We start from the raw sequence: 26,088 nt of genomic DNA, 5'->3' as shown, positions 1-26,088 counted from the left end.
AGTGTCTACTTCACTTTGGCACTCGAGCACTGAATGAAACAAGCAGAAATTATGTAAGGTAAGTTCCCTTTTGGATTTGTGCACCTCAGACATTTGAAAGTGAGACCATTGTCATGTAGCTTCATTGTCAAAAGACAGCAACTGATGAATATTTCATCCTTCCTGCCTACACACCTTTCCTGCCTGCATACAGATGTTCACTGCATTAAAACATTGTTTCATTCTGTGGTATTTCCTGTGTGAAGGGTTTGGCTAGTTCACCAGAACAAGTTAGTCATGAAGCTGTATTTGCTTGTCTCAAAAAATAACATCTGGATTTTAATTCATCAATGAAAATTTAGAGAGCAGCTTTTGATTAAATGAATCCTGCTGATCTGATTTTGACAAAACTTTGGGGAATCTATTTCACTCCATCAGATGAGATAAATTGTATTGATCTCAGACCACACAAGGAAATTAAAGCTTGTTTTGGCAGAGAATGCAACATTAAATTTAGATTTATTGAAGTTGTAGTAGGTATTATTAGTGTTAGTATTTCCCAGCATGATTTATTGTATTTATATAGTTCAGGACAAGTATTTAATGAGGCTCCATAATCACAAGATACCAAAAAAAAAAAGAAAAACCAGAGAATCCCAAAATATTCCCCAGAGACTTAAAAACACACAGAATTGGTCTTAAAGTAATACACATTTTGACAAATGTGCAATAGGAAGATACTGCATGTACAATGACAAAATGATGCATGAGAGAATCTGTAAAAAGCCTTAATTATGCACCAGGGGGAGACAATCCTTAAAGCTGGAGTGCTCGACTTTTGTCTCTTCCTTCTGGCAGTGAGAGTACTTACAAAAACACTGTTGACAAGTGCTTACATCATAGCCTCCGCCATATCCTACTCCATCACTACTGTTGAGACTGCAAAAACAGCGGATAATTTGTTTTTAGCATCACACAACCCCTGTGAAATGACTCGTTTCACTATCAGAATTTGATCCATTCGGTCCGATAACATTTGGAAAGTCTAGGAAAGGAAGGAAACGATTAAATTATTTTATCTCCCTTCAAGTTAGCAGAGAGCTAACCACTCGCATTCAATCAGCCAGTGCAAGAATGTCAAACCCGACAACAGCTTAAAAACTCTGGTATACTGTGAAATACAGAGAGATTTATCTAGTGGTGATAGGCTTAATCAGCATATATCTACATATATGTAAACAAAGATCAACAGCAGCAACATCTTTCGATTATGTTTATGAGGGTGTAATCCTATTAGGAAAACCTTAGGGTCAGATGTTGAGTGTATGCCCAATATATTCACCTTGTGCTTGTTAACATCTCTCAAAATATGAACAGTGACATTTACAGTGAACCAATTTGGTCAGTAGACCATAAAAAACTGTTTTTAAAATTCTACCTGATGTGTTGTGCCATCAACCAAAACCAAACAGCTCATATTTAAAAGAGTTCGGCTGCACAATTACTCAAGCAAACCTGATTGTTGTCCTAAAACATAACATAGTTTATGTTTATGTTTTCATGTATGTACATATTCATGATTAAATAAGCAACAGTCAACATTTTCCTTTTAATAATAGTTAAAGATTCGGTTTGTTCAGTTTTTCTGCTTTATCAGAACTGTTTGAACTGTTCTCAGAACAGAGAAGACACAAATTTGTTATGTAAAATAACTAAAACTATTCCGACTTTGACAGAAACTTGTGTGCTCATGTAGGACACTATCATTTATAGTAAGAAGCTGATTGACTAAATAGGTTCTTTGAGTCTTTATATTTTGGTGATTGGGGTTGAATTATTATCAGTAGTAGTAATAGCATTCCAGTTCTGAATGTAGAAACATTTTTTGGGTAACTTATAGACTCATACAGTATGTGCCAGCATGCATGGTGGTGCATTCACTGTTCTCCTGCCCTGCGCTGCCATTCTGCTACCTTATTCCCTGGAGGCCACTGTGGCATTATGAGGTATGAGAACAGCTCCTCTTAAGCCATTTGGCCTCCTACAAAAAGGTTGCCACAAATCCACCACACACAGGCTGGAGAAGCTGTGAAGCGTGCCAGGCTTTTATAAGAGGGTGGCATTTGTTGATGTCATTGCTTTTTTTTTTGGCTGGACCGCAACAGTGGGGCCAGCCCTACAAACACGACTGTACGTGACTGACTGACTGACTGAGTGATGAAGTTACTGATCTGTGCAGCTCTTTGGTAATTTACTGCTGGCTCTAATGTCTCCATAGCATTTTGATATATAATATAATTCCTTTTGGAAGATCAATGTTGGCCTCACGGATGAAATCTAATAATTGTAGCTGCCACATTAGTTTGTCTGAGTTACTGGACAAAACAACAGCACTGCCTCTACGGCTCTATATGTACAGATACCGCCATATTTCAATGAATATAAATGTATTAAGGTGAACATATCAGTCTATATTAAATTTCGTTTTATTCTATTAAGCTACATAACAGTTTGGATTTTTATTATAGCTACATTACAGACTGAATAACATCATTTACTGCATCTCTCTGTCAGTGAGGTTATTTTTTTGTGAGAAAAAAAGTGTCAGTGGAGCTTTGAGTTGCAACAGTACAGTCGAGTAGTTGTGTTGAAGCTGAGCTGCATCTTCATACTGCATCTTCCCATCCTCTGACATTTATACTACTGAGTCAAACTTGCCAAGTCCGAACTACCAAGTACACAAGTGTGAACTTGAAGTATGTGGTTTTGAGAAAGGCTCTATGTCAAATTGGCTTCAGTCAAAGCCCGTCCTGCATCCATTGTTTCAAATTAAAAGCCCTCTAGCATTTCATACATAGTCCAGCCATATACTAGGTTTTGACCTAGGCTTGCTTCCAAATAAATCCTCAGGCTATGAGCTGTTGTCCCATGCATCTTTTCTCTGATGAATATTGCATGGACTCCAACTTGACTGGCCAACCAGCTCCCAGTTCTTAACAAAATCACTGTGAAATGGTGGTGTAAATTATGCCCTAACTGCAGTGACACCAATTAATTATTCATTAGGAGCTTTTCAGGCAGTCCAGGCCTACATACCTTTCCTGACAAAGCCTCTGATGGCAAGGCAGAATTAGCATTCAGAGAAAGCTCTGTAAGGCAGAAATAAAGGATTGTATGTACCTGTCATGGAAACAGATGTATGAAATGCAAATGCAATTGTATTACAGGCTTCTTCACTTCCTCAGAACTTTGTTTACTCTGTTTGTCTCAACATTACCATTTTTATTCTCTGAAAAATGTGAAATTATTATGATGGATGTGGCCGTGTTGCACATTACCAGTTGTTAGCTTAAGAGGACAAGCACACACACTGCTGAAGGAACCTTTACATACAGTTTGTATTGTTACAGTAGTGTGTTGAAGCATTCAGGGTTTCAATCAAATTATTATGCTGTCTGCTGCAGTAAAGGGTGCAAAGAGTGGGCTGTTAAAATAAAGTCCAATGAGGGAATTTGTTGTATATATCTAGATGGTTTTAAATCCAAAGAACTACACCCACATGTATAAGAAAAAGACAACCTTAAACAACTGTGTCATCCTTTCTAACTAGTCAACAAATTGTGTTTCAGACGGAGCCCAAGGAGCGCTTTGGCTGCATAATCCATTATTTTACTCGGGCATACACAGCATTTTTTATGTGTCTCCACGGGAAAGAGGCTGCATCTTAAATTCCTCCACACACTTCAGTACATTAATGAGAGCGTGAGTGCTGATGGTTTTTATTTGCAAGCGCGGACACTCTGGGTCCCTTGTGTTGTGCGACGGAGCCTTATTGAAAACCATGCATACCTGCGCCACACTCTGATGCCCTGTGTCTAACCATGTGAGTGGAAAGTACAGCTACTTTGCATGGAGCAATTCTAAGTCAATTTTCCCAACTTCCTCAAGCGGAAAATGAGCAGAGCGAAGATAAGATGCGAAAATGCATTGTCGACTGTGTAGTATATCTGCCTTATGATGGCATACAGTGAAAATCCTGTAGACTATCAGCAGGGAACCAACTAGCTTGAACCACATTGCATAAATATTCTCTCATGATCTCTACGGTAATGTACCTGGCTCATCCAACCATTTCTGGCCCTGATTCTGTTTTGTTGTGCTTTCATTAGGTATTAGTCCAATGTATACACTTTGGTCCTCAAGCTGACAAAGCGTTATAGTTATGAATTAATGGATAAATGGATTTACTAAACCCTGGATAAATTCTTGCGACAGAGCCATGGCATTGCACAGACACTAATGGATGCAGTTGAAACCAACACCTAACTGGAATGAATGAGTCATTGACCCAAGCAGTCACGCAATGATGAGATTTGAATTATAATAAGATAGAACAGTTTAAAACTGTACAGCTCTTGGATGGGCACTTCACTACTAAAATAGCTGCTGGAAAATGTAAAATGTGGCCATGCAGTACTGTATGTTTAAGAAAATTAGCATTTCTCAGATTTTTCTCATTTTTTATGATGATTTTTTTTATTGGTTTGTATCTTTAAAGAAAATGGAACATGCAGTAGCTTATCTCCTTCTTGTCCTCTATATGATAGATAGATAGATAGATGATAGATGATATCAACTTGCAATGTTTGTTCACAATTTGTGCAGGGGGCTATCAATATGTTCAGACACATGGCATATATGGCAGAAATACAAATAAATATAAAGCATAAAAACAATAATACAAAGCAATTCCTTTAAGTATGAGTATCCTTAAAGAAATTGTTAAATCAAATTAATACTTGTGGCCCCAAGCAGGTTTGATCTGATCTTCATCAATGCAGCTCCCTAGATTTTAGTGCCATGCATTTTTCCTGCAGAACCTATAAGAGACACTAATTTCAAGAAAAGTAACTTGGATATTCCCACTTGGATAATGTAGTTTTATCAACTGGTTTAGCTGCTGTGAGACCAGCTATAGCCACAGCTGCTTTTGTGGTAGTGATAGCTCTAAATTGGTGCTATCATTCAGCAGCAAAACTTTTGGCAGCAAGGGAATTAAAACACCAACAATGGTTGAAAGAGTTTCACAAATTAGGTCTTTCACCTTTAGACATTCCCATACCATTGGCATACAAATCCCTGGCTTGCCATTAGAGCAAACAGATAATGATCCAGATGAAACAATGCCATTTGACCATGCTAACTGTCAGCTGATATCTATTGTGATAAGTCTATAATAATATAATATAATATAATAATAATATGTGTGATAAGTATCATGACCATAACCTATTTAAAGGAAGGGCTAATTGTTTATATTCTGGTATAAATTTTTTAAAGACTTGCATTTTAGCAGTTTGCTTCAGGATTTTAGTGAGAGGATGAAGGACCAAGTTATGCCACCATACCCATTGATAAGCATGTAGAAAAAAAAGGAAGCTTTCGGAAGATTAAAATAACATTTGAGATAGAATTTTCTCCTTATTTTTAAAGCATTTTTAGGCCTCTTGTCAAGTTTTGCATCTGAAACTTCAACATGTTGCATAATAATATTTGTCCACAAGATGTCCTCACTCATTAATATATTATTACATTTCTGAGTCTCACATTTACTTGCTATAACTATTTAATATTAGAAAAATCTCATCTCCTGCACAGCATTCCATTCAGTGTTGAACAATATCCATGCGGATGCCCTGTATAACTCACCATCTACATTTTATTAACTTGCCACTCTGTGAAAACTGCAGAGCATCTGAGCTGGGCTCAGTCTGTTGGTCACGCAGGAGGGGAAGATAATGAAGGGAAATTCAAATGTTGGGGTGGAGTTATGTGCTCGTTCCAGCCGAGACTGAAGCCAGGGCCTGAGCCAAAGAGTCTCGTGGTGTAACAGTGCTCTTGTCTCTCAAATTTTATCACTCAATAGACCTGCCATCTGTCCAGTCTCAGAGGTGCAGAGAGACAGTGATCCAAAATAGAAGCAGTAATAGAAAAGGTCAGACACAGAGTAAAGGCATCTGTAAAATTACCCTCTCTTGGCATTGCACCGTAACATGTTGACAGATTTAGTACTGATCTTTGATATCTTTTCTATACAGAGGAGGAATATGCTTTGGTCATAAATGAGGGTATTCATTTTTATCGCCGGCAATAATAATAACATTAATGCCTGTATCCTCTAGATAATAACCTGTTCCATGTCCTTGATATGTAAAATAATTGAAGGGAACATTGCGAAATTGCCTCTTAAAAAAGATTTGATTTGGACCAGAGCCAGAGCGTCAAGGCCACAAATAGCAGGAGATAAATCTGCTGATACACATTTTCCTGCATCACAAATCCTGATGATTACCCCACTCTTCTGTGTTTTGTGTGAGTGATTTGCTGGGGCTTGATCAGCGGCTCAGTCATTCAAAAATGGATCTATCCTAGCCTCTTCCCATGAAGGCATGCTCAGGCTTGAAAACTCTGATCTATGGTACTGCAGCAGGAATTGACCCTCATCGGATAAACCGCTCCAAATTGCCTCCCTGATATATAGCTGGCCCTTGTTACCGCTCTCCCCCCTGTCAATTTTCCCCATTCCCCTCAAGGTCAGCTCTCCGTGCTGTTGGACAAAGTAGCAGAACAGCTCTCCTGTTACTGCCTGCCTACCTCGAATCCTGCTCTCCAGCCCTCGTGCCTCCACCCCTCAGCCCCTTTTCTCCAATTGTATTTCAGATACGTTAATGACTACAACCACCTTCCTGCAGCACCACAGGGGTTAGAGGGGAAAGAACATGTTCACAACTCAAAACAGCTCCAAGTCAAGGAAACACTGGGGTTATAAATACTATTAAAGCCTAAAGGCATTCAACTGTCTCTTAAATATATATGATGCCTCAGAGATGTTTTGATTACATTGATTATATTTATAATTGTGTACTCTAAAAAATGTCCATCACAATTTCTCTGAGCCCAAGGTGATGTCTTCAGGTTTCTTGTTTTTTGAAAAACCCAGATGTTGAATTTGCAGCAATATAAAAAGCAGCAAATCAGTGAATAAGTGACATGTTTGCTTGATAAAGGACTTAAACAATTCATTGATCATCAAAATTAACTTTTAAGTTTTTGTTGATCAACCAATTAAATGGCTAATTGTCTCAGATCTGTATGCTCCAATAAGTCCTGCAACCTAAATGACAAAACAAATTGTTTGTCATTGCCTTCCAAAAGGACTGATGTGACCATTTTCTGAACAAGTGCCACAATCTTCAGGACAACTTTGTTCATTAGTCGTTTAAAACACATGTGAGCATTTTCTGATCTTCTGATCTGTTACCTCTGTTTGGATACGTTCAGGCAACGAACACTACTTGATTTTTTTAAGGTGATGGAAACATTGTGGTCATGTTTGAACAAAACCAATATAGATTGTTGACTGAGGATTTGTGCACCTCCTCCTTGTGAGGTTTTACATCAACATCATATAACAACGTCATGCTACTTCTGCATTTGCCTCTGAGAGACAACAATCATTATTCACGCAGCCACAAGAGGTCCTTGTCAGGAAAATTCATACATAGATTGTTTGATCAAACAACCAATGCTGTGACAACAGTTTCCAATGTGGCAGTTATTCATACTTTAAAATGATATATGATACAGTTAGAATGTGTTGTTATTGTTTATGGACAAAAGCCAATACTTTAACTGCAGTCTAGAAAGGAGCAGGAAGCTAAACTTAAAAGGGACTTTGTTGCCCTTTCTCACTTGTTCAGTCTACATCACTGACCATCTATAGCAGGGGTCCTCACATCATTTCCTAAAATGCTCCTTCTTCAAACAATGGGACCCCTGTGATGGCGGAACATGCCCTGCCATAGGTACCTCATCTGTTTACACAGGAACCTGCTCTGCTGAGTGTTTGATGTGTGACAAATCTCCACTAGGCTGTACTGTACACTCCCCGCAGAAGAAGAAAAGACCTGTTAGATAAACTGACTTTAACTCATCTTAAAGTCCCCCTCCAGTCAAAAATGTGTCTTGGATGTTTGAGCTTCACTATGCAGAGTTTGACATTGGAAGACTGTTTTCACATTCATCTGCTGAAGGACGAAAGTTTCTCTGTGCTCGCCTTATATCTGGGTTTAAGGCGTTGGCCTACAAGCATGATTTGTGACATTTGTGACAACTGGTTTGGAGGCAAATTGTGGTCCAACATGAAATTTACACACATCTTGTATCCAGCAGTTAAACTTTTGGAATTAAAAATATTTGCATACTCATAGATTTTTCTTGATTTTCAATGAGAAGGAGTAGATGTTATTTTAAGATTTTTTAACGAGGCAATTAACTTTTTTTGTGGGAAAACCATATCGGGTCTGGAGGGATCTTTAACTTTTTTTTTTATTTCTCCAGAACTGAATAAATTCTGTGTGCTTGCTTTGTGTGTTAGATTACATTATTTTAGATTAGCTGAATCTCTAATGATCCCCATAGAAAAAAAAATGGGTTGTTGGAGCTGCAGGAGACAGTTATAGATAAAACTGAGCAAAAACAGAGAATATTGAAGATAATACAACAAAGACCTAAAGCAAAGAACATACTGAGGCTAAAACACTTAATAACTAACATACATGTTCTTTGTTGTGGGATTTAGGTTAGAAAGAGGGAAATTTTATTCATGTAAAAATATGTTTTATGAAATTATGTTTAACTGACCAGACTGAAGAATGAATTCATGCATCCCTCTATCTGACTGTGTTTTGTTGATCCTGTTAAAATAATAGTCTGTCAAGGCAGAAACATTAATATTGCTGATTTTTGTGTAATGTGTAAAAATATGTGTTCTTACATTATCCTACCCAAAAGAAAGAAAACCCTGCTTATGTCCTGAAAACTATGCATGATGAATCTTACCCAATGTGTTTATTAAAGGGTTTTGTGAGCTTGATCATTACTGAATCCCTATAGGCACATGTAGGGAAAACAAAACAACCAGCTAAATTGGAATTAAAAGGAATTTTGTTTTTTAGTTTTCTTAACCAGTGTCCACAACATCCCAAAATGGAAAGGCAGATTATATTTGAGGTTGGAAGCATCCTCTCTCCTATGGGAGCACAGGAAAACTGTGCAAGCATGACAGGTGTACAGACCTGTCCAGAGCAAGAGAAAATCTGTCTAGGGCAGTACACATGCCCTCGGTTCAACACAACTTATAGTGGACCGAGGTTGAAGCCTTTATGGCAGGAGGCATTGTGTTGCCGGATACTGACAGCACAAAGGAGCGCTTGAAGTGCTCCAGAAGACAGAGAGTATACAGCATGTGTGTGTTTGTTTGTGTGTGTGTTTGATGGAAGGGGAGGAGGCTTGTAAACAAAACAAAAGATCAAAACAAAGCTTGTGTGACTGAGGTGTTTATCAGAAACCTCTTTAGAGTTGTAGTTTCCGATCCTTTCACTGGCCTCTTTTTGTGGCACCCACTGGTGTATATCACTGTGTTCCATATGTGTCTCAAAACGGGTGCGATAACATTGAAATACACTGTGACATGTAACAATGCATTCAAACAGCTCTCCAAAATGCTTTGTAATTTAATAAAATGCCTTCAGTGCATGATCCAGAGGCCCTGGCAGAGGACCTGCATGCTGGTCTTTTTGCTCACATTAGGATGCACAGTCACCCTTGTGTTTAGCCAAACAACACGGTGCAAATTAGAAAGATTAAACTGTGTAATGGCATTAATGCACTCAGGTGTATAGTAGAAAATAGCTGGCTGTTGTAACTGTTGACACAGTCGTCAGTTATAGGAATACATGATCCGGATCATTTTATAATTGCAATGGACATCAGGCTTTTGACATAAAATTCAAAGTTTGAAGATGAAGATGAATAATTGGAAATCAGGTTCTGTATCAGGCTGGGTTTGAGTTTCATTTATGTCAGTAGTATGATACCTTTCAGTACTGATACCGTAATGACTTTTGACATTGCATTTTCAGGTATTTCAGCATCAGCTTCAGCGTCAAGTTATGGTACTTGACAGTTTTTGACACTTGATACTTGAGTTGGTACTCAAAAGTTGGTAAAATATGTAACCTTAGTTTTGTATATGACCCTAGTTCAGGTGCCACACCTCCAGGATAATTAAGTGCATTGTATTGCCGTGTGAAGAGTGTGTTTCCTCGAGTCTCAAGGGTCTTATAAGTGCATTACATCCTTTAGTAAGCCGTTCAGACCATAAAAAAATATGGATGTAGCCATTGTGACGTCACCCATCGGTTTCTGAAGAGTGGTTTTGAAGCTCAAAGTGGTTCTGGCTGTTGCCATCTTGGCAGTGCCTGACTCCGCCTAACTCCTGGCTTATCCAAAATGGGCAATGAGGTGAAGCTGAGGCGGGTCAAATGAAGCCTGGTTGCTGAAACAAGCGACCTGGTGACCTGTCACGCAAAGCGGCCACGTCCTTAATTATGCAATTATGCATTAACAGAATAAAATTTAAATGGGTGAGTTATAACCCCCCTCCGTACAATTGTCATGAACAGGGAAATCAGCTGTAGAGACCAAAACCATTTTTTGTACCAGGCTGTAAACATGTTTACTTCTGCTAAAGTTGGGCATTTTAATATAGGGGTCTATGAGGATTGACTCGCTTTTGGAGCCAGCCTCAAGTGGCCATTCGGGGAACTGCAGTCATTGGCTTCAGCTTTCAGCCCCGGAGGTTGCCGCCTGATTCAGACTAATGTCCCCTAACTGCTTTCTTGAGCAAATGATGCATCGCTGTCGAAGCTGGAGCTGGACAGAGCTTCAGTCACTTTCTGTGTTAGAGTCACAGTGACTGTATTGTCTGGTCTCAGTCCACAGCAGCAAATAAAAAAAAAGGCTTTTCTGTCCTGAGGGGGAAAACTGTATGTGTATGTGTGCTTGAGGCAGGGGTGCAATAGGGCCTTTTTTAGGTGAAATCTCTAGCTCAGCCACTAAATGGAATAGATGTTTCCCTACTTGTATGTGTGAGCTAATTGGCTTTTACAACATTCAGCCCTCACGATGACCCATATGAAGACCCCGTTCTCTCTCGGTCCAGCGAGCCAGGATTTACTTCACTTTCATCTGTACCACCCTGCCTGGGCAAAAGGTAATTGCCACTGACTTTTGACCTGTGAGTGTCAATCCTGTAGGCCATGGAGCAATTACATTCAGTCTAGTTGAAGCCGGAGGTGGTGCAATGTTTATCTGGTTCCTGGTTACACTGCTGGTGTTGTTTTTCTAAAATAACTTTATGTTACACCTCATGCTTTTGTTATATGGCAGATCACATTTCTTTTGTTATATCTGAGTAAAAAGAAGTACATGCTGTACACTCACTGAGGTGGGGTATAGTATACAGCAAAGCGTTGCATTTGAAAACAAGGCAGCTCCTTGGAAATCAATCACAGTAATGAACAAAGAACACTGGTGGTGCATGTTGACTAAGAATGTCCTATTTTGATTGAGAATGGAGGCTAAAGCACTGTAGCACTGCAGCTTATTATACTGCATAGGAGCTGTGTTTCACATAGCTGAGTTAATCAGTTGTAATCCCTCTAAAAATGCTATAAGGTATTTTACGGCAGTATTTCCCAGCCACTGAGCCATGAACCAAACCAAGCTAGCATGAATACACAAGACTAAGAGTGTACAGCCATGCTATGAGGCTGTTCTTTAGCATGTTAGCATGTTAACATGAGCTGATTAGCAACAAACACAAAGTACAGCTAATGCTGATGGGATGTAATTAGTTCTGCGGGTATTTGGTCATAACTATTATGACCAAATTATTGGACAAATTAAATTTTTGACTGCTAGGTGAAAAAGTAAGGGGTCAACAAAAAAACAACATGTCATTACAATAACGAATTTAACCTCATGGTGGAGCTAAGGGAAAAGTCAGTGATGGCGATCCATCCAATAATTGTTATGACATGTCATCAAAGACTAAAAATGTCAACATCAAGGTGGCAGTAGAGGGAAATCATCACCTTAATCAGTATAGGCTTCATCCTTGGGGGACCATGATGGCAATTCATCCAATTTGACTGTTATCAGCCTTTTGAATAGGCGTTATCACACATCTGTCCCAAATATATGGGCTAGTAGGGGCCTACTAACTTACTAGTAGGTTCAGGAGGCTGTTATCACCCATTTATTTCAATGAGCCAATGCTGATGGAGCCCAGTGGGTGCAGAAGGCCTGCTATCAGGCATGTGCTGTCACGTGACTGCTAAGTTTCTGCATAAAAAAAAGGCTGCCATTGATCTTATTTTCAGTGGAAAATGCAATATTTTAAGATAGTTTCAGCATTAAAATGTATTTTGATATCATTTCTAGTGAAAAATGTGCATTTTATTTTCATAATCTTCTTTAATGATATCTTTAACATTTCTCAACACAAAAACACCAAAGTATCCTTGATAACTCAATGATATGAGTTAATGTTAATTAATGTTAAGACCATAAATTTTAACTATTACTCCTTCAATTCTTAGAAATTTTGCCAATTTTGTTCTTACCACCATGCGTATGTTAGTGAATCTTACTCATTATAAATTGACAGGCTCGTTTCCACTATTGGTAATTAGCATACTACCACACTCCCATTTCTCTATATAAGAAAAGCTCTGTTGGATCAGTGCAGCAGTGGAGAGAACTGTCACTCTTTGCAAAGAGGGCCATGATGATAAAAATGTAGGAAATCTTTACTGCTAGTGAAATGCAAACAATAGTTTCAGAAGTAGAGGCCAGAAAAAGCAGATTTGCCTGGTAAACATGTCATTGGCACAACCGTTTGGAGCCTGATTGTGAATCCTGTATACAGCCTTCATATCTGTTGCACGTCGACCACACAGTATGTCCGTAACAAAATAAAAAGTTGGTAAATGTGTAGATCTGTGGAATTTATCTAAATAAATCTCCACTGCTGCGCCAAGTGTGTATCCTGTTTCATCTCTGTCTACAACAGGCCATGAAAGCAGAGCGCCCCTCCCTGTGCCACTATTGAAGTGTCAGACTGTGAGGACACTGAACAGGCTGCTGGTTAAACGGCTGCAGATATGACGGCCAAATCTGATGGGGGAAATTAATCAGTCTCACATTCCAATATGGAAACTCTGATATATAAGCTATTGTCATCTAAAAGTGGGAACAGGACAATTTTAATATATTAATAAATTCATTACATACATGATTATGATTTATGGATTACAATGTCTTAGCTATTAACTTATAATTAGTAAATAAATTGTGTATTATCAGCAATTTCACACTTTTAGATGTTGTATATTTAGGCCCAGTCATTTTTTTAAAATAATTGTGGTACTAATATTCTGTTTACATTTAGTAAATATTGACTATATCATTTTTTAAGACCGTTGGATGTTTCTGATTTCTGCGTACATATGGTCTAAGACAGTTTGTTCGCAGAGTAAGAACAAATTCAGGTAAGAACAATATGAATCCCAGATTTGTGCTTAAAACGTTTGTACGCACGGTTTAAGCACAGATTTATGCATACACACTGCTTGTGAATGAGGCTAATTGTGTGGTGAATATGTGTGCATCTCACGCATTCTTCAGACCAGGCATACGCATGTTTTTCTAAAGTGATCTGAAGGTGATGTGATGAGGTGGAGATGAAATAAAGTGAGGGACGGAATCTTTTAGTAAAACATTGTTTGTTTTGGTTGATAACAGCTGCACTGATTGTGCAGGCGCATTTATAAAGTAAGATTGATTAATTACTTTAGTGTGATTAATTTTATTATTCTTTCAATTTAGTTAGGAGTCAACATTTTATTTTGCTCTTAACATTTATCTATTTTATCCTTAGCTGTGTCACACCTTGTAAAGTTGGTTTAGATATGAGCGCTACAAACTAATCATTGATTACATCTCTGAGATATCACTGCCAATGATGGTTTACAGGTCCAAGTAATGAATTAATGACATAAAGAGCCGCACAGCCGTGTGTAATGGTCACGCATAATGACTGCTGTTGGAGAACTTTGCTGGTGCAACACAATTGGTGAAACTGCACTTCTTCTTTCTTTTTCAGGGTGTGTCTTCATCCATTTATGGCTGATTGTGGGAGCAGAAATGAGGCTCGCACACGTGCGCCCATTTCCTCAATGACTGAGATTTACAAAACAGAACGATGCACACGTACGGATTTTCATCCATTTATGGCTAATTGTGGGAGTGGAAATGAGACTTTTTCACATACGCCCAGTTCCTCAATGACTGAGATGTATAAAACAGAAGCATGCATACGCACGGCTTTATAAATATGACGAAAAGAATGCGTATGCATATTTCTGGCTTTGTGTGTACACACTGTTTTATTCATCTGGCCCCTGACCAAGCATGTCCCCTTGGTCAGAAACTTCTCTGGTTCCTGACTGCTTATACAATAGGATTAGAACAATTAACTCCCAGGGCAACGACAGGTCTGACACGTAGGCCACAGACACCCAGATATTCTGGGATGGGAGAGAGGATGATGTCATTGACCCTCCCTGAGTCTTTCAGTTGAGATTTGGCTCACTGAAAGTGAATACGCTGATAAAGCGAGCAGGTTCTGTACCTCCACTGATCAGCTACATGTCAGAAAATGTTATTATTTCCTCAGAGGGATTGCAGAGGGAGACTGAGATAGAGACAGAGAGGCTCAGATTGTACAGACCCTCACAGTTCACACAAAAGATACAATCAGAGAAACAAGAGAGAGGCATGCTGTGGTGATATAGTTTAATCTGACAGAAGCAGTGGAGTCCTTTTCAGATTGAAAGCAGAAATGGCAGCTAACAGTGACTGTGCATGCAGAAAAAAAATGCAGTAAGAGCTTTCACAAAAACTACCTGTGTTTAGAATTTTTAAGCATGTAGGCAACGTTTGTGGGGAAACTGTAGATTTCATGCATACCGCACATGCTTACATGCGTATGCGTGCGTGCATGCGTGCATATAGGAATGCCATTGTCTCTAATCCATTTCCATTCTTTGCACTGTGTACTTTAGAATAAATGTCAATCCAGGAGAAAACATTTAATTGTAGGTGGTGCTCTATTGCATCCTCTGTTTGAAAAGCGATAAAAGTCCTTATTGGAGCGGGAAAAAAATGAGGGGAACAACATAAAACGACAAAACCAAGAGAAATAATGTTTCAAGGGTGTCAAAAGTTTGAAGGCAGTTTGCAAGTACATGTTGTTTGAATAACCTGTAGCTTAACCCTGCCTTTTCCTTTCCCAAGCCCTGATTACAGACCCATTAATCGCTCCTCAGGGAGTTAAGGAGAAAGGCTCAACCTGATCTGACCTTTCAAGTGTTAAAAAATGATTCTTTCAGGTGGTTGAGGTAAACAATGTCTGTTGTTTAAGTAAACCGGATTTCCTATACTCACAACTTCCAATATTCAATTGAATAGCACTGATAAATCAGCTAATGCAGGAAACCAGCATCTCAGAAAGCATCTTATCTCTTAGTGTGCAGACATTATTCGATATCCTCTTGGGTCACACATACTATAGGGCTGGGTAGTGAATTACTCTAACCATGTGTGTGAGTGGAGCACATGACAGAGGGGTGGAGAAAGCATTGTAGGGGCACGGCACTAAACCTCCCACAGCCAATAAGAACTTGACTGACCTCACCATTTAGCACCATAGTGTCCAGATCATCCAGCTGTTTGATCTGGGCACTGAATGAAGTCAACTTTTCAACTTCGCTTTCAGTCAGTGGAAATAGATGAAGTCTGAGACCGAGGTGCCACTGGCAAGTTTTGGACTGTCACACTGGATATAGACCCACAGATCACTTCTAGAGTATCTGTGAAACATATGCAGTAATTTTTTTTTTATATTTCATATATATTCCAAGACCCTCAGTCCTACTCAATGATGTGTGCACTGTGTTAACGTGCCTCCGAGACTTCTGTTTATCTGCAGAGCTCATCTGGCCCCGTTGGAGAGCTCCTGCCAAGGTAAGACGCTATGAACATTTAACATTTGCCAGACATCACTTTAAAAATAATTACTTGCATTAGTAGTCTATTTTCAGCTTGATTTTCATGAAAAATTTATTGCTTTGTCAGTTTTACAACAATACCTATTATGTGCAATTTCCCTCAGCAAATATTTAATATGTGATTCTCATCTATATTTAATAAGACAAAATCACCAGATCTAGTAAGTGGTATTAGAAACCTGGGGTCATAAGAGGCCCAAAGCGTGGCTGCAGGGAGAATGAATGAATACTCTATTGCTTGAAGCACATGAATTTAGTTAAAGATGTAAAACCTCATGTTCATTCAACATTATTCCAGCTACTTTTGTTGCGATTCTTACCAACTTCACCATCCATTTTTACTATCACACAAATAATAAATCTGAATTCAACACACTTATGAGAAGGAATATTGGCCTTAGAGAGCATCTATAGAAGCAGGGCCCTGAATGCAGCACATGGATGATATTTCCAGCCTATAAGGACAAGTGCTTTGTCTCAGTTGCCCTTCTGCTAACTCTGGTTCAGTCCAATAACAGGGTGTTATTACTTTACATACCAAACTCAGGGTCTTCCCGGTGCTCTGACTAACTCACCCATGCTATGCAAATTAATTCCAAAGAAGATTCAGCCTTGTACTCTTCCTGCAGCGATACCAAATCCTGTTGTGTCTCTCCTGATGTCCTCTGCAGAGCCCACCCTGCTTTGTGCTGGTATGTGTGTGTTGTCAAGTGGCACTTTCAGGCCGCCCACTTTGACTGCTTTATTTAGACCTTTCCAGCATGAGGGGCTTAGCGTTGATGCCTCTGCCCGTTTGTCTACTTATTTTATTTTCTTACCTGGCTTAAGTGAATCAACTCTGCAGTTTTCACTGAATTGTTTGATACTTTTCTCTCCATTTTCGAGCCAAGCGATCAATCATTAGTATGAAATGATAAGTTTTATTCATTATTTCTGCAGTTTTTGCCATTTTATCTGGAGCCCTGTCTACCTTTACTCGTTCCCCCATTCCTCATCTAATGTCAACCACTGAATTTTTTCATTCCTTAAAAATACAACCCTGTCTCTTCCAGCCCAACACCAGCACACATTTCCCCAGCATACTGTTGTATTTGAGAGGCTGCCTGGTCGATGTGTAGTGGTTATTTTCAGACAGTGAATATCCTTCAAGCAACCTTTCTTGTGATTGTGTAGACCCCAAGTTTTCAAAGAGGGAAAGGTGACAGGTATAAAGGGAAATCCAAAACATTGGCCTCTACTATTTATGAAACATGACTATAATTTCATAACTGTGACAAAACTCACATTTATACTTTTATACATTAAACAACACTCATAACAAATGAAGCGACGCCCGCAAGCTAGTTCAGGCAGCCCAACTCGAGCTGCCATCCCACTCACACACTATACTGCCCCCAATTGTAACATATATCCAACCCTTACAATCATGGTGGCGCATTTAAGCCATCAGTGCTCTTCTCACACTTTGCTATGTACCTACTACCACACTGCTCAAATGCGTGCTTGCCGCTATGGCGCTGTCGCCGCTGCTGTTCATATAGCATTTCAAAAGCCCCACCTTCACATCAGCATCCACCTGTAGGCTCTGAGTATTGACTGTATATAAATATGGACGACGAGTCTCAACTTCCTACCGCTATGCAAAAGCGAAGCCAAATTATCTTCTTTCTGGGCGCTGCCATCTTGCTTGTGTGACGTCATTTGGAGTCTGCGCAGTAGAGTCGGGCAGCGGGATGACATGCCCCCTCAGCTGCCCCACCACCTGACAGAGGTTTGAGAGCGGCTGTCACAGCTGTCAATCATGACGTCACACCCCCTTTTTATATCATCAAAGTAAGAAAGTTAGTATTGTTGCTCCCCACTCCCTGCTGTGCAAGATCAATGTTTCCTTGTGGGGAGTGACGAGGTCAGAGCTTAGACGCCAAACACTAAAGCTGTACATAATCTACTCCACATGAGTTGGCTGACTGAAGTAAAATTGGCATTAAAAAAACAAATACTTCAATTGATATTCAAGGCCCATACAAGTAAAGTTACTCCAAACAGTGGCAGAGGAATGTTTGCTGTTACATGCTGTCAATTGTACTTTAAAATCAACATCAGCTCACAGGTGTACCAGCTGATTGCTAAATAACATCATGGTGTCACCAGTACTGGTGATCTGTAAGTATACGTGGACTTCAATGATATTTACATTGGCAAAACAAAATGCTGCTTAACTTCAAGAAAGTGACAATTCTAATGAACCTAATAATGTTAAATACATATAAAATATAAAATCAAGTAAGGAATAAAAAACAAGGATCATTTATGAGCAAACCAATTACCGGGAATAGTTCAACATAGTAGGAAATAAGCTCAGTTATTTTATTTCCAAGGGTGAGGTGAGAAGATTGCATCTCATATTTCTGGACTTCAGACAAAGCCGGACTAGCAGTTTACCTCTACCTCCAGTCTTTATACAAAGCTAGGCTAACCACAGCTGTTCCATATATGATGCACAGATTGATATTGAGCTTCTTTACTCACTTTTGGAAAGAAAGCAGATAAACACATTTTCCAAACTATTTCCCTAACATAGTCTTTGTCATCAGTAGACATAAACCTTTTTCTGAACAATGTAAGTTGTTAAGTGTTGATATGTGTTGGTCCATCTCACAAATCACCAATGTGTAGGCCTGTGACACTATTAAATTACTAAACAATGAGCAGGTACACCTGTTAACATCACTGCCTCCTCCCGATGATGGTGTTTAAGTAAAAGCAAAAGTTTGACACAGCAAACATGCCTCATTGTCTGGAGTTAATGTACTCTCAGCAGACACACTGACAAATCCTTGATCATCCATTGTGAAACATGAACGTGTTATCTATATGCAAATTTAATTTGTTACACCCAACTGGTCACTGTTTAATTATTCCAAGTGACCCTTAAGTTTGTATGAATAAATAAGAGACATGACTTCTGATTTCTCTTCCATTACCTATTGCATTAGTATAATAAGGAAGGAGGCACATTTACAGCTGCATAGCAGCAGCTAAAATCCCAGCTCAATAACAAAAGTTCTTTAACACATTAAATATTCACTACCTGCTGCACACAACTGGCTTATCCAATAAGTTTTCAGAGCACTAAACCAATTCATCAACCAAATCAAGTCCTGCTTGGCTGAAAAACACTATATCATCACCCACTCTTGTCTTGAGCATAGCTCGGAGCTATTGAGCAGTGTGAATTCAATGTGTTCATGGTCTGATCGATGTTCTCTCTGAATAGTCTCCCCTGTGTAAACAATACAGTAAGTTGTTTGACTCTGCAGATGGACTCTTATTCATCACTTGTAAAGTGAGACTGTGTGAGACCAGCGGGTGGGAGCTCAGTGAAAACATGCAGAGTGCAATTCAAAGCAAAGAAACTCCAGAAATAGCATCTTTAATCTTAAACGCTGTTACCTAGTTTGGGAAATATCTTTTGACAAATCTGTTTTCTTTCAAAACACACATGAGGTATCTGCAAACCAGAGGTACTCAGAGGCATTTGGGTACGTCAGAGCATGTACTGTATTTTGATGGTGAATTTATAGTAAAACAAGCAAGAGGCCTACTGCTAACAGAGAGTGCGAAGGCCAGTTTGGTCAGTTAGACCTGAAGATGAGACTCATGAAAACAGAGGTCAAAGGGCACAAGACAGATGGAAAAAGATGAAAATCAATCCTGTCAGATGGTGTTTAACATGGATATCTTCTTCATAGTTCAAAAAATGTGACAAGTACTTGCTGGAATTTAGAAAGATAAAGATGTGGTTTCAGTTGTAAAGTTAAAGAGTAAAAGGGTTACACTTACATCGTTACGCACTGCAGATTTTGTTATTTGTTGTACTCTTGAATGTTTTGTCCTCGGCTCTGAAACATTTGACATCAGCAGCTCTCTGAACAGCTTTGTATCAAACTTGTACATGAGAAACCTTCCTAACTTATCTTCCCACATTAATGGTCATTGTCAATGGTCAATATGAAGTATACCATATATTCTGATATATTCTTGTACTTGGAGGACCTAATGAGTTATTAAGCAATTCATTAAGAATGGAAATATAACTGGTTAAAATGAATTAATACCTAAATAAATAGAGGAATTAGATAAGTGAATTAATTTGACAATGGACATTGATGTTTGAAAATGAATCACAGTTAAAGCACAGATCACTTTCTGCCATCATGGAAATTTCAAGGGTGAGCATGTAGGCATGCGGGTGCTGCAGAAAAGCCCCGGGTTTTTACCCAACCAGTAAGAAAGGTCACATTTTTACTTTCTTTTACTTTCTACATTTAAAGGTATTCAGTCATTTTGTAATCCCTCCTTTTAGTGTCCAATTCAGTTGGTAAAATGCTGTACTGTATGACAATTTGCAAGGCTACTTACAAGGCTGTATGTGGGAAGATGACTGTTAATACTACATTAAACTGTTGCTGATGTTTTTCAGTTGATACCAAACTGTTCAGAACTGTTGACAAATGTTTCAAAGCTGAAGATCAAACAAGTTCAAGTGAAAAGAGCCATCAAAGTGAACCAAACATTGCAGTTAGCTTTCTGACAACCTTGCTATTTTATGACCAATCAATAAGTGAAGAGTTTTAAAACAAAAACATGTCCAACCAGGTTACTCTGGCACATGAAGAGCAACGCTGAAAAAAGTCTTTCAAGAAATACTAACAAATAATGAAATAAGCTGTATGCTGTTGTGTTCTCTCCTGAACAGGTCCTCATATTTGTATAACGTGTTGAAATTGAAGAGTTTTGTGAGTGAAAATGGCGCCTGCTGTCGGTGGTCCTCAAGGCTACACTCCACCTGAGGGTGGCTGGGGATGGATGGTGGTGATTGGGGCCTTCATCTCCATTGGCTTTTCCTATGCATTCCCCAAGTCCATCACTGTCTTCTTCAAAGAGATTGAGGTGATCTTCAACGTGACCAGCAGCCAGGTGTCCTGGATCTCTTCCATCATGTTAGCAGTCATGTACGGCGGAGGTGAGCTACGACCGAAAATACAACCTGCCAAGCATGGGTTTGTTAACGCTTCACATATAACACATCAAGAAGATTTATAAATTGAATCAATTTCTGGCTTTCAGCACAACTGTAAAAGATTTATTCCTGCAGTGTTCAGTTAAAAGCCAATCCATTGCTTTTTGCTCAAATGCATACCTACAATGTAGCTCTGCAACCTTGATTTGTCCACAAAGAGGCCAAAGACTCTCAGTATTATAGTGCACCTTGAATCAAACATTTCATACTGGGATAAAATAATACTGTTACTTCCTCTATTGAGGTGTTGTTTGTAAAAGTGCAACATTATCTGTCTCCAGAGCACATGAATGGGCTTTAGACTTGTATACCCATTGATTGTTTTCCCTTGTGCTTTGTGAGTGGAAGGCCACCAGAGGTTTGGTTGTGTTCCTGCACTGATGAGATGAATGAGACGCTGGGTGATGTCATACAGGTCTGGCCAGGCAGGTGATGATAAGCCTTTGTTCATGTGTGTGATATTCGACACGGGGAGAGCAGAGTTCAAAGGAGCTCCACTCGTCCCTCAAGACTGTCTGTCTCTGAAATCAAAACACTGCAGTTCTCTTTACTCTAATGTGTGATAAACTGGTAAAATGATGACACAGGCAACTTTTTATAATCTCAGCGAAGTTTGTGGGACGTATAGTGTAGTGTTTAGTGTACCAAACTGATGTAGAGTGGAAATACTACACCATATGAAACTACTTTATACCAGATTTTCTATCCTGACTCTAGTGTAAAATTTATTTGCACGATCTGCTAACTATAAACTGAAGGTGTTTTTTTGTTGTTGTTTTTTGTTTTGCTAGGCTAGGATTGCATATATTGCATCTAAACTTACCTTTATATTATATTTTTGCTACATACATTCTGTAAAAGCAAGTTACCAGATGTCTGCTGTTTACTTCAACAGTATTACATGTCAAAGTCGAGCAAAAGTTCACGTCCAACTTAAGTCCTCATTACTGTACCATGTTTCCCATCAAGCAATCAATGCTGCTTATTGTTCAGCAACACATTCCCTTAACAAGTAGCTTCAAAATGGCATGCAATGTACAAGCATCTTTTAAAGGCCACTAGGTTACACTAAGAGGATGTTTTTAAGACACATCAGTAGTGGCACACAATGGATCTAAGTGCCTGTGGATTTACCTCACACCTTTTTTCCGTGGCCATAAAAGTGAAATCTAACAACCTAAGAGCCACAGTGGACTCAATAAGCATGTTCCTGCATAATGCTGTTAATTAATGCAGATGTTTAGATGTAAATATACACACAGATGAAAGCAAGCTATGCATGGTAATTGAAAATAAGTGAGGAAATATTTGTCAGTGCTGTGACAGAGTTTGTTATCGTATGTATGTTAAACATTCTGAGCACATCAGCAGGAGAAGTTCATTAACAACCCACTGTTGCGTACCTCTGTACTACTTCAATTTTTGATTCATTACATTCATAATATTCTACATTGGTTTGTCTCCAACCTTTTTATCCTAAGCAACTCTCCCTGCAATGCGGAAGGAAAGAACTCATTGTTAGTGTGGAGACTGCCTGCATTACAATTTAAAAACCCTTTGTCTTGCACCATGCTGGCAAATGAGTCTGGACAACCTCTAAACAAAAACTGTCAGTTTCTATTTAGGTTCATTGGGTAGTGCAGGCAATTGGCAGGGAGGCAGAAGTGTCTTCCGTGTGGATCCTCATACTCATTTAAGCCGGTTGTTATAAGCCGTAGATGGAGATGGAGTTTTGCGACCTGAGCCCTCCTTTCATTTTAGTCATTTGTTTACATGTCATAGTGGTTTCCTTCAATTGATGTTGAATCCAAGATACATGCATATTAATAAGATGAATTACTGTTACCTCATTCAATCACTCCTTCATTGGAGCCTGTGCACCAGGTGCCAAAATTGCAAAAAAAATGTTGGAAAGGACATACAAGTTGGTATTTTAACCCCATACATGCACCAGCACGTACAACCCTCCAAAACACACACACACACTAATACACTCGCCCACGTGTCTGAACTGAGTTCTTCCAATAATCTTTCAAATGCATTTAGAGTCCATTTAAGAAGAATCCACAAACAAATTATTCCTCTGTCAATTTTTATGAATCTCTGAACCAAATAAATGATTATTTCATTACAGCTTTCATGGTTTTTCTGACAGATCGCATTATTAATGGCATGAGAACACATCTACTGCAGTGCAGCACTGACAAAAATGATTGCAGAAGTTGTTTGAACTTGCTGTGCCACAGCTGTGCCACTGGAGCCCTCTGGTGGCCAAATATAGAACTGTGCCTTGATGACTGGATCCAAATGCCTGTCTGTTAATAATTGTAATATGTATGTGTGTCTGTCTGTGCATTGTTCTTTGCTCCTCAGGTCCAATCAGCAGTATCCTGGTTAATAAATACGGGAGTCGTCCTGTTATGATGGCGGGAGGATGCCTGTCTGGATTTGGTCTTATTGCTGCCTCTTTCTGCCATACAGTTCAAGCACTGTACTTTTGTATTGGTGTGGTGGGAGGTAACTTTCTATATTTTTAAGTTTTGGTCATGACTCACCTATTTTTCACTGCACACTGTTGCCATCTAGTGTTCTTAAAAAATAAAAACACTTTGATTCTCCAAGCACTGTTTTTATGCTCAGATCTTTCTTTTTCAACTCATATCTTCATAGAATCAGATACACTTACACTATTTCAATTGATTCTTTTAGGTTTAGGATTGGCCTTCAACCTTAACCCTGCCCTCACTATGATTGGAAAGTATTTCTACAAGAAACGGCCTATTGCTAATGGGATTGCTATGGCTGGAAGTCCTGTCTTTCTCTCCACCCTGGCTCCTATAAACACCTGGCTCTTTGAAAAGTTTGGCTGGAGAGGAAGTTTCCTGATCCTGGGTGGCCTGCTCTTCAATTGCTGTGTTGCTGGTTCCCTCATGCGGCCTATAGGACCAAAACCCAAACCCGTGGAAAGGTCTACAGAGAGGAGGACCGCATCGCAGATCATTAACAGCTTCATTGACCTCTCTTTGTTCAAACACCGTGGCTTTTTGCTCTATATTTGTGGCAATATTATCATGTTTTTCGGCCTTTTTACACCGCTGGTGTTCCTCAGTAATTATGCAAAGAGTAAAGATATCCCTAAAGAGAAAGCAGCTTTCTTACTGTCTGTGCTAGCTTTTGTTGACATGGTTGCCCGGCCTGCAATGGGTGCTGTGGCCAACACCAAATGTATCCGACCCAGAGTGCAGTACTTCTTTGCTGCCTCTGTACTGTACAATGGGTTGTGCCACATCTTCGCACCAGTATCAGTAGACTACAAAGGTTTTGTGATTTATGCCATCTTCTTTGGCTTTGCTTTTGGCTGGTTGAGCTCAGTACTGTTTGAGACTTTGATGGACCTGGTGGGAACCCAACGCTTCTCCAGTGCTGTCGGGCTGGTCACAATTGTGGAGTGTGGTCCTGTGTTGTTGGGGCCCCCTTTGCTTGGTAAGTCTCTTACCCACTATATGAATTTCCAAGTTCACTGACACTATTACTCGCGTATTTTTGTGTCTCTTTCCACAGCTGAATGTTGACAGTGATTGACAGTGACTCTTTTTGTCTTCACAGGGAAGTTCAAAGATATCTACCATGATTATAAGTACACATACCAGAGCTGTGGGATCCTCCTCATCGTCTCCAGTGTTTTCCTGTTTATAGGAATGGGAATCAACTATCGTCTGTTGGACAAAGAGAAAAAAGAAGAGGAGAGGAAGACCAGGGTGGGAGTTAGAGAAAAGCCCCACTGGGACAAGGAGGTGGCAGAGGCTAAGAACACAGAAGACACTGTCTAATTTCCTGACCTCTGTGAAATTGCATTTCTGTTCAATTTAATGTTTCCTGTGAGATGTTTATTCTTGAAAAATAGATGCTTGAGTGAAACAGAACAGACTCATTTACAACTTCTGATTCTTCTTCTGTTTCATAATGTACTGTTTTCAAGACCACAAGAAAAATCACTTCTAACCTCACATGCACTTCAATGGGAGATATTTGTACTCTTATGAACAAGCCACATAAAATACCTCTAATGTTCTTACAGGGACTGGTATATGTGTTTGGTAAACTATTCAAGTTTGCAATGGCCTTTAATGTCACTCATATTAATAGCATGTTATGATATTTTTAATCTCAGATGGTATCATTATAACTTCTCTAACTTTCCTGCTGCATATTATAGTGTTCTAACCTTCTAACGTGTACCATCAGATAATTAAAGTTCATTTTCAAGAGGGAACATGAGCAGTGCAGAGCTTTATATATTAAAAGAGACTGCAAACATTCTTTGTGAAAGAGCATAATTGCATTATTCACCTCACTTTGTTTGCCATCCCACCCCTCAAACACTGTAAAGACCTTTTCCTGTTTACAAGGTCCTGAAAGCATTGTACTGTTAATGAGGGTTTGAAAATATCTTTGGTGCCACTATTACTTTGTTTATTCCACAAATATATTCATACTAATTCTTAATTTTTCTTTTAAACATGTTTTGCTGGTCCATTTTTGATGATTGATGATGGGAATTGTAGATGTAATGGGGCATTAAAACCTTGCTGTATTATTTTGTGTATTCACATGATAGGAAAATGTGCCACTGACTGCAAGTTACTTCAGAAAGTCAAATAAACTGTCATTTGAAAAGAATATGAAAGTTTGTTGTATTCTGTGTTCCTCATAAATCTGAAATCAGAAAAAAATGTAATTCTTTAGAGATGCCCTGACACTATTATTTCTCAGAAATTACACCAAACTACAATCATGTCATTTACCCTTTATTAAGCAGGAGGAAGTTCTTTATTAGATCTCATTTGTGCCATTTGGTATATTATAGAAGTCAATTATGCACTTGTCAATGTAATAACAGTCAAATAAAAATGAATAAATAATAGGCCTCATCATACAATACAGTCTTTATTGCATAATGTCTGAACAATATTAATCTCTGATATTATT

At 39.0% G+C, this 26,088-nt stretch overlaps 2 protein-coding genes and 1 long non-coding RNA gene across 3 annotated transcripts in view; 1 reads left to right on the top strand and 2 right to left on the bottom strand.

The window, feature by feature from the left end:
• LOC122980566 overlaps window positions 1–20,738 on the bottom strand; it is a 45,933-nt gene extending 25,195 nt beyond the window's left edge. Inside the window, exon 1 of the long non-coding RNA XR_006403052.1 lies at window positions 16,592–20,738. This is a non-coding gene — a long non-coding RNA (uncharacterized LOC122980566). The remainder of the gene's footprint in view (window positions 1–16,591) is intronic.
• Window positions 1–26,088, bottom strand: part of LOC122980554 (adenosine receptor A1-like) — a 719,840-nt gene that overhangs the window by 517,409 nt on the left and 176,343 nt on the right. The gene's annotated exons all lie outside the window — the stretch shown is intronic.
• On the top strand, window positions 15,638–25,779 carry slc16a1a (solute carrier family 16 member 1a). Its single transcript, XM_044348679.1, has 5 exons — window positions 15,638–15,972; window positions 20,776–21,042; window positions 23,473–23,616; window positions 23,809–24,582; window positions 24,706–25,779. The coding sequence occupies exons 2-5, from the start codon at window positions 20,826–20,828 to the stop codon at window positions 24,927–24,929; spliced, it is 1,359 nt and encodes a 452-aa protein (XP_044204614.1). The 5' UTR covers window positions 15,638–15,972; window positions 20,776–20,825; the 3' UTR covers window positions 24,930–25,779.

This window comes from Thunnus albacares, chromosome 4 (assembly GCF_914725855.1).
Source record: "Thunnus albacares chromosome 4, fThuAlb1.1, whole genome shotgun sequence".
NCBI classification, from domain to species: Eukaryota; Metazoa; Chordata; class Actinopteri; order Scombriformes; family Scombridae; genus Thunnus; species Thunnus albacares.
This window is presented reverse-complemented; position numbering and strand designations above follow the sequence as displayed.

Coding starts and splice junctions, on each gene's coding strand:
- slc16a1a (XM_044348679.1), top strand. CDS start 20,826: ATGGCGCCTGCTGTCGGTGGTCCTCAAGGCTACACTCCACCTGAGGGT. Junction 23,617..23,808: donor TTGTATTGGTGTGGTGGGAG/GTAACTTTCTAT, acceptor TGATTCTTTTAG/GTTTAGGATTGGCCTTCAAC. Junction 24,583..24,705: donor GTTGGGGCCCCCTTTGCTTG/GTAAGTCTCTTA, acceptor TTGTCTTCACAG/GGAAGTTCAAAGATATCTAC.